At 40.3% G+C, this 19953-nt stretch overlaps 1 protein-coding gene across 2 annotated transcripts in view; it reads right to left on the bottom strand.

Moving 5' to 3' along the window:
* Positions 1–19953, bottom strand: part of tspan9a (tetraspanin 9a) — a 222123-nt gene that overhangs the window by 83673 nt on the left and 118497 nt on the right. The window contains exon 3 of one of the 2 annotated variants that reach the window (XM_061773469.1): positions 10667–10746. In XM_061773469.1, the coding sequence (XP_061629453.1) occupies positions 10667–10729 (63 nt within the window). In that variant the 5' untranslated portion in view covers positions 10730–10746. Of the gene's footprint in view, positions 1–10666; positions 11743–19953 lie in introns of those variants that run through there. The other variant, XM_061773468.1, reaches the window with a different exon arrangement.

Below are 19953 nucleotides of genomic sequence, written 5' to 3'. Positions count from 1 at the left end.
CGTACTGCGACCACAGCACAGAGCTCAGAGGTTTATTCTGGATCAGTGTTGTATTAAGGCTCCATGACATGATGGTTGAAGTGCTTAAATCTTTGTTCTCATTTTATTCACAGCCGGATTGCTGCAAATTAAATTCCATTTTAAACAGTTAAATTATTCTCCCCCGCAAAAGTTTCAAATGCCTTTTTTTCAGTAAAGAAATTCAAGTCAAACGGCCCTTACGTGGAAATCTTTGCTTGAACTACAGTATTTTCCAAGACTGGTATAAAAACAGCATCAATACTTTTTGACATGTGACCTTCAGGTATATTTATGGTTTCTCAGCTTGGCAAAATATAAAACAAAACATTGCGTTCCTTGGAGCCGCAAGTGCACGGTTTGGCACCTTGTCATGGTAAAAGATTAAGTGCACATAAGCAGAACAAATGAGAGGGGTGGAGGGGTAAGAGTAAGGCTACAGAGAGAAGTGATAGCGAGGGTGGAGGAATTGAAATACTTGTGGTCAACAGTCCAGAGCAATGGTGGGTGTGGTATGAGTGGAAGAAACGGTTCCACGGGTGGAGGAAAGTGTCAGGTGTGTTATGTGACGGAAGAGCCTCTACTAAGATGAAAGGCAAAGTTTTTAAGACGGTGGTGAGGGTGAGGCTGGCCGGATTAGAGACAGTGGCACTGAAGAGACAACAGGAAGCAGAGCTGGAGGTCTTCGCAATGAAGATGTTGAGGTTCTCTCTCGGGGTGAGGTTGGCTAGGATCAAAAATGAGCTCATCACAGGGACAGCCAAGATTAGATGTTTTGGAGACAAAGTTAGGGAGAGCAGACGTTGATGATTTGGACACTTCCAGAGGAAAGATAGTGAGTATATTGGGAGAAGGGTGTTGTGGATGGAGCTGCCAGGCAAGAGAGCTCAAGGAAGACCAAATAGAAGGTTGATAGATGTAGTGATGGAAGACATGAGGGTAGTTGGTGTTAGAGAGGAGGATGCAGAAGAAAAAAAAGCAAAACTCTTCTGTTTGAACAAACAAATTTGTGCAATTGGTAGTCGGCCTATTTTCCCGAAGAAATATTTGACTAATATTACATAATAGCATACCACATTAAACGAATAAAGTCGGTTCTGGGACAATGGTGGGGGAGGACTCTGAGGCATGAATAATGGAGAGCAGATAGTAGAGTTCCCATGGATTCTGTTTCTCAAGGGAGAGGCGCTGTTGTGTGATGTGTATCAGACAGATGCTTTCACAGAATGCAAAGTAATATCGCTTGCTTCTATGTGACCATTTTCTTCCTATCCTCACAAGTTTGGAGCGTTATTCCATGTGTTTCCTCATTCCTCACCTGTCAACTAACCACATTGTTGACACGCATCCGCTTTGTGTTATCAGGGCAGCAGCATTAAGGCCGCAATTAGAATTTTATACTAATTTTGCTGCTACAAAGTTGTTCAAATGCTAATAGAGGGAACGGTCGTACATTTAGGAATTCAACACATTTATATCGGAAACAAGGTTGCTTAAAACTTGAGCATTCAGTTTGATGGGGCATTTCAAGAATATCTCTGGTCTTGTTGATTTTGTTCACTTTTTATAAAACTTGTCAGATGGGAAGCAGAAGATTGCACTGGAAAATAATAATTAAACAAGTAAGCAGGCTCACATTTGAACCATAATCATTTGTGAAGTCAGTTTTTTGTTCTGACAGTTTACAGTGGTCAACTTCACTTTACACTGGTTTGACAAGAATGCTAAAAAATAGTGCATCTGCAAAGCCAATCACCTTCACAATATACCTTCATTATGCTTCACTAACTTTAAGACAAAGTATTTTATTGTTTTTACAGTCGACATTTTTTTTTACAGCCTGTATGACGGCAAGAAAGTAAAACGTTACTACATAATGGTTTCATTGTGGTGGTTCTATTACCCTGGAACAGATTATTTCTAAAGCCATTATTTTGAGCTATACAATTAGAAGACACCTACTGTCCTGTAACGGACCATGTAATATCATTTATGGCTTTAAGTAAAAAAATATCTTGACTATAAATGCCATAGCAGATTACCAAGGTTACAAGGTGTGTCAGAATCCAAAATACAAGTTTTCCTCTTCAAAGTAATGAAGTTATCCGCCTTTTCCCAATCACTAAGTCCTTCAGTTATGTTTCCCAAACTTTATTGAGCCAAGGCACCCATTTTACATTAGAAAAATCCCACAGCACATAACTAAACAAAAATGTCACAGAAAGTATGAATATTGAAATAATAAAGATCGCCCCTCAATTTATTTGCAAATTGACTTCTGAAATCTAGGCCTGTTTAGGTGAACACAAAGCTGATATACTTGCAGGAAGCTTAGTCTGTGTATGAATGGCAACAGGTGGATACACGGGTTTATTGTACGTTCTGCCATCTAGTTGTCTCCCTAGTTGTCTACAAAAGTATCTTAACTATTGAAAAGCTATTTGATGTTGAAAAAGTGACACTACAGAGAAATGCAGTTAAACTAGTAGTGTCGGTAGTGCCCACCATTGCTCTTTTTGATTGTAAACATAACGTTATTTCTATGGCGTCACAGCGCAAGAGCTCTCGCATTTTAAGAGATGAAGACTGTTATGCCTCAGGCAATTGATTCCTAGCCTCGTGATATCCGGTCCACAGCCCTACAACCGATGTATCTCAGGATTCCTGGCAAATTTTGTATCGATTCTAGAGTCTGCTACCGTTATAGTCGTATCTCTTGGCTTTATGAATGGATATCCAGTCGTATCGGTTTATCATTGCAACACTAACAAAGGTATATTTGTAATGAATGAATAATAGCTTTTACACATATTTTGGGAAACAGGAAAATTTCTTGCGGCACCCCTATAATCTCTCACGCCACACTAATGTGTCACGGCACCCTTGTTGGGAATCACTGCTTTAGTCTACAGTGTTACATTTGTCATCAGTCAGGGACTAAATTCCTCTTCACCAGTTCCACCTACCGACTGTGCATCAGTAACATCAAGCAACACTAATCCGCCTGTGTTACCTGTATCCCCAGTAGTAACATCTAAAGCGGATAAGTTGATCTGCAACGTCCACTAATGGCCAGACAAGAAATCGAAGGAGCTGTAGAGATGTGTAAATTAGAGTGAACTCCCTTAATGATGCAAACGGACAAAGCATGTGTACTGAGATATTTGCCAAGGAGGTCAATCAATCTGAATCAATGTCTAACAATCTATACAGGATGTTAATTGGACAATCTGCAATGCATGTAAATACCATGATGGCGTCTACTTAAATGATGCCTTGCTATTGACAAGTGAGGACATACCAAAGCCCTCAAAGGCAGCTAATCTTATGAGTCTTAATTGACAGCACAATATTTGATTACACTTAAACAGGCCTGTTCAGGTTGCGTTTGGCTATTTTTTTTTTTTTTTCAAAATCAAATCAAAGTCATAATCATATTGGTTTGATGGCATTATATGCATATGGTAGCACAGCACATGGCTTCATTTTCTTGCTTAGCGTATTCCTCACTCATCTAGTTCCCTCTTCCCTGATCCTTGTTTCAACTAGAAGTGACTGATGTGGTTCAGTTGTGTCCCTTGTGAAAGAGGAAGAGCGTGTGTGTGTGTGTAGGGGGGGGGGACCTCTTGAGCCATGAAAGACGACTGAACACACTGATACCTAAGTGCTGATATGGAAAATGAAAACCAGACAAATTACTTTGACACAACACATTGGGAACCCAATGGGAGAACAACAGCTCGTGTGAAGTCGTTTGTGAAATTCCATTAAACCAGATGTGGGGTGATGATTTTTCATAGAAGAACCTGTCAATGCCTATACATTTGAATCCTCATTAGTTAGAGTCAGCGATTGAATCAGTACGTTTTCTGTTTTTGGATTGCCTTGTACAAAGTGCCACAGTGCAAAACTCCAGCAGCAGCCTCCAGAATAAGCGGATAAATTCAGGAATGTTTATCTCCTTATAGAAAGTAGAGCTTTGATACCACTTCCTCCTTGTCCATGCAAAGACAAGACTGCTGAGCTGTGAATGTTCTTTTAGACATGAATATCAGATGAGGCTGTAACTTTTGACAAGACACAGTAATGGCCCCACCAGCTAAAGTCTATATCGCCACAACCACAAATAAATAAAATGGTGCTCATGCACTTCAGTAAGATACTAAAGTAAATAGAAGCTAAAGCACACTTAATTCATAAATATTCAGTAGGCACTAGGCACATCTGGACAAGCTAATCCTATTAAAAACAGGCGCTGCGTTGAAAACACAAATACTGTATTAATAATGCTTTGGGCGGCACGGTGGCTGACTGGTTAGAGCGTCAGCCTCACAGTTCTGAGGTGCGGGGTTCAATCCCCGCCTGTGTGGAGTTTGCATATTCTCCCCGTGCCTGCGTGGGTTTTCTCCGGGCACTCCGGTTTCCTCCCACATCCCTAAAACATGCATTAATTGGAGACTCTAAATTGCCCATAGGCATGACTGTGAGTGCAAATGGTTGTTTGTTTCTATGTGCCCTGCGATTGGCTGGCAACCAGTTCAGGGTGTACCCCGCCTCCTGCCCGATGACAGCTGGGATAGGCTCCAGCACGCCCGCGACCCTGGTGAGGAGAAGCGGCTCAGAAAATGGATGGATGGATAATGCTTTGTTTTTGATTGACACTGTCAGAGATATTTATTATTATCTCTGTCAAGGATGTTCATGCATTATTGCAGACATTGGTGCACTTACCGTAATTTTTCGTGTATAATGCGCATTCCCCCCCCCTCCCCCCCCCCAAAAAAAATTGTCAGAAGTCAATAGTGCGCATTATACATAGGTATAGGGGGAAATGGAAAAAAACCTTCCCATTTTATAAATGTATGCCGCCACCTAGAGGTTATGAAAAAGCTATACACTTTCATTCCAAAATGCCACCGCTAACTAGTGGTTATGAAAAAGGTGTAGCCCACACTTTCATTCCAATATGACTGTTATATGTACAGTTGTGGTCATAAGTTTACATACCCTGGCAGAATTTGTGAAATATTGTTTTTTAAAATGACTGATGACGGAACAACAACCATCATTAATTTCTTTATGGTTATGTTTTGTTTAATGATAATGCATTTCTTAAATGCTTGACTGTTTAATTTGAATCCCATTAAGCTAAAATTAAATGTGTTTTGCCCGGCCTTTCATGTTTTCTTTAAAGAATTGTACACATCTTACAAATTCAGCCTTGGTAATCAAACATATGAGCACAAATGTTTTTTTTTCTCATTTACTAAATAAAAGTAGGGCTGTGAATTTAAAAATAAGAGCAGGTAACCCTAGCCCAAAAAAGAAAGTATTACGTGTTCAAATAAAGTGCTTCACCTCAGAATAATTCTTTGAGTAAAAACTAACAAAACACAGATAATACTTCATGTTTTGATTATATGGGTAGAAGCAAAATCCTGCATTGTAAAAATGCATAATACATTGGTAGACGGGTTTTCAATAATTTTGAGGTCAACTTTGGGGGTGCGTATTATACATGGGTGCGGTTTGTACACCAGAAATTATGGTAGTTGGATTCCGATCTACTGTATCTCTCCACAGTGATCCATTGCTTGTCCATTTCATTTTATGATATACGATAATTTTTGATTTTCTTTCTTGGCATTTCACTTCTTCTTTTTCCAGGCAATTTGACATACATTACAGTGTGAGCTAGGCTTCTGTTGTTTCTGTGAATGTATCTATGTCAGTTTAGGATTTGCTCGTGATCCAATCTTTTAGGATAGGTTTAGGTTAAAAAAATTAGGCCTTGACATAGGTCTATGCACTGTTAAATTGAGTTGTACAGTGGCGCAAGGACAGCTCCATGGCTCCCCGAGGAGCAGTTGGGTTCCTTGCTTCAGGGAATGAATGTGAGTGGTTTCTTATTTATTCTTCCCACCCATTTCTTAATGCCAGTGTAGGGATATCTAACCTGGGATCAGGTAACAAAAATTAGAATTTGTGGCAGCTCTTGTATTGGAATTTCAAACACTGTCTAGGTGTACCTAAGGTGAATGCAAATGTTCAATTCCACTGCAAAAATCACTTTCAAGAGATGACATGAAAGTGAACCACAGATGGATGAGATTATGGGGGCTGTCATGGGACATACTGCAGGTGAAAAGGTCAGAAAATCTCGCTCACAGCATGCATGTCATCAGTGATATGTTCATCCTATCCTGCCATTCAAACAGCAATTAATGGATCCTCCTCCTCCCACGACAGTCCACATTGTCATGGCATAAAGGCCATTTGCTTGGATGATTGTTGGCTTTAAAGCTGAAACTCTGCGAAGGAGCCCTAGTCTCAATCCTAACAGAAGCCTCCAATAATGCTCTAATCTGCCCGAAACTCCCCCCTACAGCTCAGACTCCTCTAATCCCTGAAAAGAAAGAGGAGCCAGATGGTCACGAACAACTGCTGGGGGGTTCTGAGGATGGGATGGGGATGCCTGAAGTGCCTGTCACTGTTTACCTTGTGCTTCAAGTTACCACTGGATGTCTACAAAGTGAACCGTGTGTGGATAATGAGTGTATTTATATTGTTAGTGTGTATAACATGTTTGTATAACAAGATGATGATGAGGGCACAGAAAGCAAGAGACCCTATCATAGATGTGTTTGGTTCACGCTGTGCAATTTCTGCTCCTCAGAGCTGAGATATGTTTTCAGATCTTCAGAGGGAAACCTATCTACAAACTGCAGCAGCCTTGTGACTGCGTGTCAAAGGTAGAACAGCACAGTTTTAGGAGTGTCACAATACTTCCCACCGTACCTCCAGACATCGCTGAATGCTTAGAAATCCCGAATGAACCTTTAGTGACTTGCAACAATCCACAGGCTCCCTAACTTTCTACTTGACTTTGCCCTTTACCACAATCCAAAATACCAGCCCTCTTTTCGCCGACAAGGAAGATTTAACAACCACAAGCTGCAGTTTGACCCAACCATCACCTAATTAGTTTGTCTCAGGACACAGATTAAGCTACAGTTAAAATTTACTCAGGGTGGAATGAAATCATTAATATCAATCCATGTAAAAGTAAGCAAATATGAATAGTGGATGCTCATTAAAAGAAAATGAATGTGGAATGAATTCAGTTATTGCACCACAGGGCTTATGTGGGGCAGTGGACAGCACATAGCCACTTAATGGTGTGCTGAGACTGAAACACATGAGAACATTTTGCATTTGAAGGGAACAAGTTAGTTTGAACAAAAAACATAAATCCAAAGCTAATTTTCTGACTATTGTGACAAAGAATGTGTAGCAGTGCTGAGAGTTTCCCACAGAAATGGGGTTAAGCTTAAATTGAGCTTTCGAGAGACCCGGGCGAGTAAATGCCATCAAGAAAATCCCCTGAGACGGCCCCTGGAGAAAGCTGCTCAAGGTTGACTTACAGTCATACACGGTGGCTGCTTCTGATCTGTTAAATGTGCACAATGGGCCAGAGCTGACACACACGGCACTGAATTTTGTTACTCTAGCGCAGATACGGTGTAGTGTAAGGTCTTTGCTCACAGCTTTCATCACATGCACTTTACATTTTATTGATACAGACAGCCTCTGTGGTAGGTATTTTAGTTTGAGAATTTCCTGAGTTCTGCTGTTTTCATAGGAACATTGCCGAATACAGAAGAGAGCCACGTCAACATTGTTTAACTCTGCTCTAAACTCAGTGAAGATCTGTTATTTGGACCTGAGAAAATACTTAATGAAACAGGTGGCTTCTTATAGTCGTCTCTCTTGAAAGATTACTTTTTTTGCAGTTTTACTACTGTCACTCAGGGCAGAATGGCATTTTTTCACTTCCGATCCGATACGGATATTGCAGCCTTGAGTTTTGGCCGATACCGATATCGGTCAGTTCCCATATCAGCAATAAACATACATACTTTTCTTATTTTGTAGTATAGAATGTTGCAAAAGTTTTGATCAAGTCATATTACTCAAACAGAGAACGTGAATTAGCAACTGTAGGTGTGAGAAAAAAACTGACCCATTTATTATTAACCAAAGGGTCACGTAAAGTAACTTTAAAAATAAGAATTTAATACAGTTGAATACAATAAATAAAAAAATATATTAGAAAATCCTGTAAAAACTCAAATGAAACCAATAACTGAAATATAAAAATATTTATATATATTATATTTATAGAATATTTAGAAAACCAAAATAGAAAATCATAAAAAATAACCGCAATAAATAATAAATACAAATTATACTTTTAAACCAAAAAAATAACAAAGTTAAATAAAAATTTTTTTTTTTTTTTACTTTGAGTATATGGTGGGAACATCATTTGCCTTTTCCACATGTGCGGCAATACACTTTTGAACTTCTTGATGCAAATGGGGTTTAGTTTTATTGACAATATCGTGACAGATAGGAGATTAGGAATCATGTAGTGAGGCTTGAGGTGCTTAGCTCTCTGTGTTTGTGCCTTGTTGGCTTTGCAGATGTCTCGACCTCTGAGGGGCAGTGTGGTGCACGCAACGAGATACCCACTTGTAGTAACAAAGTAAGTAGAAGTCATTATCGAATATTGTTACTATAACTCATTTTTCACCGAGTGTGAAGAATATATGCCAGAGAGCATTGCTATATGGCCTGTTTTTATGTGTTTATACAGTATTTGTGTACCAATATTCATTATTTTGAGAGATATAAATGCCATGTGTTCAATCCTAATTTTCGCTAGCTTGTGTTTTTCTTTCATTGAGTGTTAGCTTTGAGCTAGCGATTTTTGTGAACAAAAATGAAATAGAAACGAAGTCTGTGATGTATTTGAATATTCAATAGGTATAATTATTTTATTTTATGTGTTTAGTTTTACAGTCAACTTCAACTGGAGTCTCAATAAACAACTTTAAGCAACCAACATTCACTCTTACTCCTTGCTATTATGTTTGCAACTTAGCAACCTGTTGTTATGATCACATGGTCTCTGCATGCAGTCCGGCAGCTGCTGGATAGAAGTGCTAGAATAGAGCATGGAATGGACTGCTTGTATAAGAGTGGTAAAATCAGAGATTTTAGATTCAGTCCGATCCGATACTTTTTTTTTTTTTGCTGACATCGGACCGATTTCCGATCTCAAAGATCAGATCGGGACACCCTTATTGAGTACCTAAACTTTCAACAGCTGTCATGTTGCTCTTCTTCAGAGTTTCAATAATTCAAGATGGTGGTTTTAAGCTAATAGTGCACTTCATTTTTCCAACACAATCAATTTCACACATTTAACCAGATTCCTTACATCCAATGCATCGATTATTTCATCTACCCCTTTTTTGACAGTGTACAATGACAATGTTACATTCAGTTTAATTTTCCAACTGAAATGCTAGACGTCAAAGCCTGAGAACTTGTAGTACTTGTAGTACACACATACAGAGTTCACAAGAGATGCTGTATCAAGGCAAATCAATGTCAGAATGAAAGAATCCCCCATCAGCTAAGCCTCACTGAATCTCCTCATTCTCCTGCACAAACATTTACATCGAGGCAGTGTTCACTGAAGAGCCCCCCAAGGCCTTTTGCGCATCTCTGCCAATTACTTGCTTCTTCTCTTTGTGAAATGAGTAATGATACAGGATGATATAGATACTGCAACTTTCCCTGAAGCAGCACACAGCACTGCTCTTTGCAGCCCCGAGTCTAGCAATGTGCAGCGCTGCCTTTTTTTTTTTTTTTTTTTTGTATAGGGATCAGGCCAAGACATAGAGATTTGTTGTTTTGTGTGATTAATGTGTATGTGTGTGCTTTTTCAATGCTGACCTGTTCACAGCTGGGCTCTGCCTAATGATCTCGATAGCCTCCAGTGTGTCCCAGTTAGGACCAGCTCATACACCAGTGGCATGGTGGGCCATAGTTGATATGGATAAGGGATGTTTTTATACTTCCAGCTTGACTGCATTCACACAAAAGACGTTGGCCCAATAACCCATAAGCCTTATAATCCACTCTGTAAACATTCAAGGGATTCCCACTTTTACAAAAGATGCCCATGCTTGGCTACCCAGTGGAGCCCACCACACACGTATTTGTTTTTTCCCAGAAATCTATCACTATTAGATCATGTATTTTTCTTTTATAGCAAGCACATTTAAGAATGGAGTAATGACAAGATGCACAAATCAGCGGAGTGAAAGAATGATTTTAAAGTTTTTTCAGCTCTTATGTTGTCTCACTTGGCTAAAACATTATTTTTAAATACAATTATAAAGACACCCTGAAAGTGACCCCACTGAAGTCTCATCCGCGATGCCACCTTAATCTACCCCTCTCCCATTCCCTCCCCTCCTCTGGCCACATACAAAAGAAGAGCTGCTGCAACGCCACTGCCTGTGTCATGACATCTAAGAATAGCAACCTGCACTCAAAAAAAAAAAAAAGAAAACAGGCTGATGTAATAATTAGAAATGCATGATCGCACTGACTACACTGCCTCGATCCTTCAAGATGTTCTTTCTTAAAACACTGCATACAAATAGAACCCTTTAAATGTGATACATAGATTGTACTGTAGTCTATCAACATTTAATCACATTTGCTACTTCACATTCGCATCAAAAGCATTTATTGATGGAGTAATGAGATGGAGTAATGAGGCACTTACCCAGAAGATGAGATTGAAGATGAACATCAGATACTTCAAGCAGCAGAGGCAGCCTCTTGCCATGTTAAACTTCTTGAATTCTAAAAGGAAGACAAATGATAGATCCAGGTAAAAGACCACGTACTTGCTCCCTTTGGGTGAGCTGTATTTGTTGTTGCTCTTGTCTCCTGCGCTGGCCTCAGCTGATGCTGTTGCAGCCTGACCCTGCTGTGTGTTTTTACGTGGCCCCGTGGAGCCGTAGAAAGCACCGGCAGTGAAGCCGCGGCCACCAAATGGGCGGCCAGACGTGGAGGCTTGAGGGAAATCAGAGTCACAGCTATCTACTGAAGGGCTACGATGTATGGCTGACTCCTCACTGCTGGACTTCTCCATGCTCTAGGGCTGCAGCTGCTGATGAAGAGCTCCCTGACGCACAGTCTAACATAGTCTCAGAGGACAGGACAGAACAACGTGCCCTCCAAGTCTCCGCTGCTTCCCAACCAGAAGAAAGGATGAAAATGCAAAGATGAAAATCAAATAACATCCACCACAAATCACACAGCTGAGCTGAGTAATTTGAGTGTGAAAGAGTCCAGTGAAGAAGTGAGTGGAGCTGTACTGCTTAGGCTTGCTGCTGATGTCTTGCTTTCAATGTCCTTATCGCTGTGCAGGAGGCTCCTGTTAAGACTATTACTCATCTCTTGAGGCAAAGTGATGTTTTCCTGTATCTTTGGTAGCTACTTTCCCAGTTGCGAGTGGGAACTCAGTCGGTCTCAGCTGCTCCACTTCCACGCTTCCACTCCTGCTGACCTGGTAACTTTTCTCACCCTGACACTCTCTTCAGCTTCTCTTCTGTGAAGTGTGCAATTTGTTTTCTGCCTGTGCTTCGCTAAGCACGCTCGTCTGCTCTAGTGTAGCGTGCTGTGCTCAGCAGCTCTGTCCCCCGCACTGCCGGTGCTCGGCTCTCCTGGTAGCTGCAGCCCAACTGATGTGCCGCTCAGTAGAGACGCAACTAACAGGCATTGCCTGTTTCCCAGCAAGAGCACTGCACTCAGACCCTTCTGTTACTCTCTCCCTCGCTCTCCCTCTTGTAACTCCTCCTCACTGCTGAGCAGACAGCCAATGCAGCAGCTGAAGGAAGAGCCAAGCGCCACCTCTCCACTCCCAGTGTCTTTAATAAGCTCATCGCTGTGTTTGCTTTGACTATACATGTTCAGCAATTTATACTGTCAAGGGACATGAGAAGTCAGAGATGGATTCAACAGTGATTAAAAACTAAAAGGGGGCATGACGTGCCTCACAGTTATATGGCTGGTCTCTGGTGCAACAGAGTTGGGGGCAGAATCATGAGTGTGACATTTTGCAAGTGCACACATCCAAGTATAATTCCTCATGATTTTTATTTGCCATTTAAATATTTTAACTGCTGTTGCTATAAATCAACCATGATTCTTTTGGCAGATGGTAATTTATTTGCCATTTTGCAAAACAGGCTGAAATATTAGGTGGCTCTCTGATGTGGCTTGGGGTTGCAGAACTGCAGCTGCAGTTTGCAGTGGGTCTGTGTTCTTCATTACAGCACTGCCCACATCCATGTAAGGGGATGCAGTTTACTGGCAATGAGCTGGCTTTGTAATTGTCACCAAATGAATCAAAAGGGAATAGGGACTTTAAGATGCTAAGCACTCTCTAAGGCATAGTCAGGGTCAAACACTAAATAGTGCTGGTGAGTCACACACCAAACTGACAAAAACAGGGCTTAAATTGACCTCACTCTCTAATCGAAGGTGCCTCACCATATCTATCCAAGCACTGGAGAATTATTATTATTATTAAATGATTACTTATTATTAAAGTATTAAAGCTAAGAATTGCAGGAGGATCAAGGCAATTACCCTACTGAACGCATCAAATTTGCGAAAAACACCATTATTGTAACATTTAAGTTGTTTCACTAAGCCTAATTTTAATTATGTCCTCACTGGAATGGAAAAAATACAATAACAGTGTAATTGCCCTCATTGACTTCAAAAGACCAGTTTCTTCAGCAACACCTCGAGATTGCACTTAAGTTTTGTATTTTGTTGGTCATATTGGAATGAAAGTGTACAGCTTTTTCATAACCTCTAGATGGCGGCATACATTTATAAAACGTGAATGTTTTTTTTTCCATTTTCCCCTATACCTATGTATAATGCGCAGTATTAACTTTTGACTATTTTTTTTTGGGGGGGGGGGGGGAATGCACATTATACATGAGAAATTACGGTACCGGTATGTTTTTTTTTTACTTTGATTTTCAGAACTTAATGACCAACTGCAAAAACTGTGACAACACATGATTAAGGTGAAAAAAGAAACACTTTACAAGTTAAATAAAAACTAGGGGTGGGACTCGATTAAAACAATTAATCTAATTAACTAGTGGCTTTGTAATTAATTAATCTTGATGAATAACATTTTAATTGTATAACAATATTTGTCCTAAATAGCAACATTTAATTTAAATTGATTTTAGTGGACGACGGAATAAAAAATGACTTTGGAAAAATACATTTAAAGTAATTGAATTTCAATACAAAACAGTAGAAAACTAATGGAAAATATCCCTGGCCAAAGTTAAACAGACCTAAAGTTAAAGTGCCATTTCAGGGCAGTTTATTTTTTAGACCAGTATTACCTTTAAATGGTTTCTGCGTGGCTGGCAGTTGAAAAGTTGGATCAAATGTTGGAGGGTTGAAGTGCTTTCGTGGTATGAAAATTCCTTTTTGCACAAAATGCTCAAAACAACATATCAATGATTCCATCGGGGAGTTTTTTTTTTTTTTTTAATAAATGTTGTCCGTGTCTATATGTGCCCTGCGACTGACTGCCGACCAGTTCCGGGTGTACTCCGCCTTTCACCCAAAGTGAGCTGGGATAGGCTCCAGCGCCAGGCAACTGAGCAGGAAGAGCGGTATTGAGAAGGCATGGATGGTAGCCGAGCTCTGACGTGGGTCTGTAATCGATGTACAAGGAAATCGTGCAATGACAAATTTTCCGCATTGTTTGGAACACACATTGTGATTCAAATCCATTAATGTTTTTAACTAATAAATGTCTGGCGACCAGTTCAGGGTGTAGTCCGCCTTTTGCCCGAAGTCAGTTGGGATAGGCTCCAGCGTCCCGCAACCCTAACCAGGATAAGCGGTGTTGAAAATGGATGGATGGAATAATAAATGTGTTAATGTTGTAATTAACTACTCACAATTAATGCCTTAAAGTCCCACCCCAAATAAAAACATATTTTTCTACTTGGTGTGACTCTTCAAGCAGGTTTCTACTGGAGAGCTTCCAGGACCATTAACTATATGGTGAATGGAGTATACAGGTGCAGCTTGCTCTCGTTTCATTCATCTATCAGAGCACAGTGGGGCTGTAAGTATGCATGTTGCAGACTCCACAAGCAGCCTGACGGATACCTCTGGAGTAATTTCCCTGCTGAAACTTCCACAGATTCACAAATCTACTCCAATCAATAATATGTTCTGCCCTGCTGCTTCCAGTAAATGACACAGAGAGATGAGAGAACAGCACATTGAGACTCAGGAGTAACTGTTGTCTGCAGGATGACACTGAACAATTTAGGCCACATAAGTAAAGGAAAACAAATTTAAAAAAAGATAAGTGAAGAGTGGGTCAGAACACGGGATAACAGCTATTGTATCAAAAATAGCATCTTTCCACCATTTCCTAACACACAGGTGCAATGCTGTCTCTGTTACGGCCGTGATAATATTTCGGAAGGCGAAATATTCATGAGGTGACTTCATGCCCCACTTTTTAGGTGTTTAAAGGTCTTGTATTTTGGCTATTTAGACCTCCATAGAGTGACTCTTTAACATGGACTTAGTATAAACGTGTCAATTTCATTTAAAAAAAATACCTTGGTTTTGTCATACGAGTGTCCAGAAAAGCCCCTTCTGACAGCTACTTCTGTATCCGCTGTGTCCATATTTGGCTAAGACCGCCCCCTTTTCTTTGAATGGTTGCCTGTTTGTAGAAGACCCACTTGTGAGAGCACACGTGTTTATTTTTGTTGACAGCAGTGGCTCGGGCGCGGAAAGGGAAGGCAGAGATCTTTGCGAGTGATGCAGATAAGAAATTTCAACGACCTGATTTCAGGCCTCTTGGCAGAAAAACGTCTAGAAGTCAGGAATACGATTTTAATTCATATTTCACGTTTACTGAGGCACCATAGAGACCATATTACATACCAAATATAAGAAAGGCAAAATATTTTGTCAAAATATTTCCCCCTGGTGGAAAATGCCAGCTTTTACAGGCAGTGTGAAAGGGGCTAGATTATTTTGTTGAAGCCAATCAAGAAGAGAAAAGTGAAAATATTATTTCATGTAGAAAAGCCTTCAGCACTTTTATTTGCCCTTCTTTGAAAAAAAATGTTGGAAATCCAGTATTTATAGTAATCTCTTCAGGGAAACCATCATTTTAAAGCTTCCACTTTCACAACATACAACTTTATTTTTATAGCTGCTGCAAGTAGGCTACTGTATTTCCTCAAAGACCTTTGGGAAAAGATACCGATAATATCAAAAAGCTATGTGCCTTGCAATGTTAATAACACAGGTAATACAACAAAGCAGACAAAGAAAAGAAAAATAACCTAATTGGCGGCGTGATGAGTTTCTCAAACAATATGGATTTTATTGTTGCACTGTTCAGTTTCAGCTTTCCATTATGACTAAGAATAATTAGACCTTATTAAGGTGGCAAGAACTGCGTTCTATAATTCATCAGCACTTGAAATGAAAAATGTAACTTTACACACGACTAACTCACAGCTTTAATCGTCATGCTTCATTTTTGGTTGCATTACCCAGCAGGAAGGAGACGACAAAGACAAAATTTGATGATTTTAACTTTCGGAGTCAGACAAGCATCACAGTGGAAGAAAATGCTTTTCGAATATCCCGCAACATTTGGTTGTATTTACCGAGTTGACACGAGAGCAGAGAGAAACAATGAGCACTATCGCTGTTCCAGTAATTGAGTGGTTTCGTTTTGAACACAAGTCACTGATGGTCTTGTGGTACTGTCCCCGATCAGTCCAGGATGTAGCCTGTCTTTCACCCAAAGTAAGCTGGGATATACTCTAGCTCGAACACTGTACAGGATAATGCTGGGTTTACATTATGTTCCCAGTGCCTACAGCAAGAAATTCTTTTCTCTGTATTCGGGTTTTGTAGCAACAGCTACAAACCTCTAATATGGAGAATCGCAGTACGTGTGTGACAGTTTACTGGCCCGGCGCAATACGACGCGTTGACCGGTCTGGCAGGGGGTATGTGACCTTTGCAGCCTCGTTTACACGACATGTAGTTCGCTGTGGGATTTGGGCCATTTTTTTCCTCCACATTCAAGTCTTCTAGAGTTTTCTCAAAGCCTATCACCTCTGTCTTGAGCCGTGGCGGTGGGAGGGTGGTTTGTGGGGGTGGGGGGGGGGGGGAGGTGCTGAGTCCCAGAGGGTCAAAGATGCACTATGGTTCGGCCCATGGTCTACTCCAGATACAGGTACTTTCCCTCCTGGTCCGTTACGTTCTGATGGGGTCCCCTCACATTTCGCATGTTCTGTTAAGGTCTGACACATGTTTCACATTCACTCAATGCTTCTATGGATGAAACATAGGCGTCAGGCAGCTGTGATGCACATTTGCGGCCACGGCAGACTAGAATGAAGCGCCACTTCCAGGTCCAGCTTTAAACTCCCTCCGAGACCGCACGTGTGGCGTCAGACCGTAGTAGAACACTACACAGAGTGCTGCGCTGGGCCCGTAAACCATCACACGGCAGGCACCGTGATTGAACGCAACAAAATGGCTACTATACATACTAACTTGCTGTGAGGACCATCACAAAACATGACAAAATGGGACAAAATCCGCACTGAAGACTGTGACATTCTCGGGGAAATACAGTTTCCCACTACAGATGACTTCCAAGTTTGTTACTCCCTATTTCGCAATGTTACGTTGAGTTGCGTTCACCCCCTTTTACTATGGCTGACCAGGTTTGTCATCTGCACTGTGACTGCTGCGGCACATTTTTGGACAGTTTTAAAACCTGGCCTGGCATTCACAGCTACTAAGGTCTATCACGTTTAGCCATTCTGTCCCGCATGCATTCTGTCGAGTCTTTCACATTTTAACCACGGTGGCCTGAAATGTGACTGCCGTGGCCACTGGGACATTCATTTATACACACTACAAGCAGTATAGAAAATGGATGGATGAATGGGTTTTGAACACGCACAATGACCACATGCACATAAGCAGCAGATACTGAAGCTTAGTGAACATTGTGAACTCATTCCACCAGTGTTTCATTTCCAGCTCTAATCTGTCCTCCTGCCGACCACCAGCTCATTGACTTCAGCTGTATCTTAAAGGTTGTCTTGCCTGTAGCTTAAACTGATGATGCATTTAGTGAAGTCTTTTGGGGCTCTGTGATGTATAACACACGTGGCAAATTGCCGTACAGTGGTTCCACTGACTCAAACTCATTTATATCCTGTCAAAAGTAGTTGTAGCTGATGGAAACTTCAAAGGAATTTACCAGCAAAGAAGCACAATTGAATTTAACATACATAAAACAATAACATACTGTATGCGAGTACGACCTTCACTCATACATTCTTGTTACTCTGTGCAACACTGTTAATCAAGTTTGTCATTTGTAATTATATGGTAATCTGGTAGTCGCGATCACATCACAGCTTTAGCAAATAAATAAATACACTGAAAAATGGTTGTGTTGTGCTCTGTCACACATATTTGACTCAGAAAAGTTCATCTCTCATTTTGTGAATTGTTACTGCCACATTCTGTTCGTGTGGTAATTGCAGAAAAAAAACCCAGAATAAAGCTTTATATTTTATTTTTCATTCATGGGGGAGATTATCTTTTTAATTCCATCAATTGATATGACTGAGGAAGTAGCCAGAAAGATATGAAGAGTGCTTTCGAAAATTAGATAAAAGCAAAATTTAAAAAAGATGGATTTTGCCATGCCATTTATTGTGTACAGACTCTATTATCTTTTTGTTGAACATGTTCAGACTTATGGCGGCACGTCTGCCTCACGGTTCTGAGGACCCGGGTTCACATCCGGCCTCACTTTTGTGGAGTTTGCATGTTCTCACCGTGCCTGCGTGGGTTTTCTACGGGTACTCCGGTTTCCTCCCACATCCCGAGAACATGCATGGTAGGTTAACTGAAAACTCTAAATTGCCCATAGGTGTGAATACACATATATGAATGTGAGTGCAAATGGTTGTTTGTTTATATGTGCCCTGTGATTGGCTGGTGACCGGTTCGGTGTGTAGCCCACCTCTCGCCCGAAGATAGCTGGGATAGGCTCCAGCACGCCCGTAAGCGGTAAGGAAGATGAATGAATGAATGAATGAATGTATGTTCAGACTTAGCCAATTAATCGTTTGAACAGGATGGAAAAAAAAAAACGAGCAGGTGTGAGTGAATGAATGTTTATTTCTCTGAATAATCAAAGTTGATTTACCTGGTTTGGAAAATAGCTCTTCATATCTGTTTTACCTATAGTTTGTATGCACGCACGTACATTACTCTGCAAAGGTCTTTTATTGTCATTTAACAAAACTGTCACTTTCACATTTCAAAACAGTAAATGGTAGAATGTACAATTATCAGGGTTATAATAAAAATAGATAAATGATTTCCACAGAACATAATCGGGGGCTGGCACATGGACCAAGGTACAGTACCTGCTCCACTTTGTTGAGGATATTTATTAGATACAGTAGAGGAATTTATTTTCACCATTCACATCATTGCGGTAGCAATTGAGATTGTGAGCAGATCTCAGATTTGTGCATTTATCACCTTATCCTCAGGTGATTGGCATCTGTCAACCACTTACTGCCACCTGTAAAAATTCAAATAGATTAGCTGGTATACAATTAACAATAGAATGGATAGTCTTCCAAGTAATGTGATGACTTCCCATCCATGACACAAGGGACTGTTTTGTTATATAGTGAAAGCTGAGCTAAACAATGCATATGATTTTATAAAAGAAAAGGAGCAAGGAGCAAAACTCAACACTAGTATATACAAATTAAATGAAGTGAGGGGTGAGTAGCTGAGCGTAAAACACATCGTTTGACATTTTTGTAAATCGCAAATATTGAAGAACGGACTGGATGTTTAATTATTCAGAAACATTAGTGTGGCCTATTAATCCAGCATCTAACTTGACAATGTTTAGTAGTATCTCAAAGTTGGTTGAACAGTTGTACAAACTGGAGTTTGCTGTAAAAAAAAAATCCCTGAATCTTCAAAAAATTTGGGAGTTTGAACCATTGTCACTTCATGAAAACTCTTAGCGCAGTTTTGTAGCTGTGGGCTGTGTGTGATTCAGCCAGTATCAAAGGATGAACTTACTGTGTGTGTATTTACCCTCTTCCTTTGGCATTTTTCTAAAAGGACAATGGTAAAAGAATGATGTGGTAAGAGAAGAAGAAAAAACATTCTTCAGAAGTTATCATGAAGTAAATGGACTCCCATGCTAAGCAGAAAAGACTCCGGCAGCGTCCAAGTACTTTTGTCCAGCCCTGTTTCAAATGTCATGGCAGTTGGAGATTAAATCTTTTAACCGCGTCGATGGTATAATGTTGCGTTCCAGAAAAGTGAGAAGTTAGAGTTTTCCGACCTCCGACCAGGAAAAGTGCACTTGAATGCCACACAAACTGGGTGGTCCAAGTGGCGAAGTCGGGGAAAAAAAACAAACTACCCGACTTCACCGAATTGCTCCATTCTGACGTCACACGAAAATGGCGACCCCCATGGAGACATAGACTGTGAATGGTAAAACATAATTTACTACATTGTAAAAACATGTTTATCTATCTTGATTTAGTCATTCGACATAACTTCACGTAACACAATGTGATTTATACTGACTGTATGAGGATATGCCACTCTGCCTGCATGAAGTTATTCGGTGAAATGTATGAAATTCTTATTAAGATAACATATTCTTTTATTTGTAAATTTATAAATTAAGCAAAATATGATTTTATGTAGGCCTATTTATCTTACAAATTTATCACAAATTGGCCCGGAACGCTTTGAAGTCACAACTGGTACAATCCGAGTGGGATGAATCCAACTTCCCACTTTTCTGGAATGCAGCATAAGCTCTGATAAGTCATGATTCACACTGTTACTGATCTTATTTTGGTAGGTTTCTACTTCCTGTTTTGTTTCTCGTGTTGG

Source organism: Phyllopteryx taeniolatus, chromosome 5 (assembly GCF_024500385.1).
Source record: "Phyllopteryx taeniolatus isolate TA_2022b chromosome 5, UOR_Ptae_1.2, whole genome shotgun sequence".
In the NCBI taxonomy this organism is placed as follows: domain Eukaryota; kingdom Metazoa; phylum Chordata; class Actinopteri; order Syngnathiformes; family Syngnathidae; genus Phyllopteryx; species Phyllopteryx taeniolatus.
The sequence above is the reverse complement of the archived record's forward strand: the minus strand, read 5'-3'. Positions and strand labels throughout refer to the sequence as shown.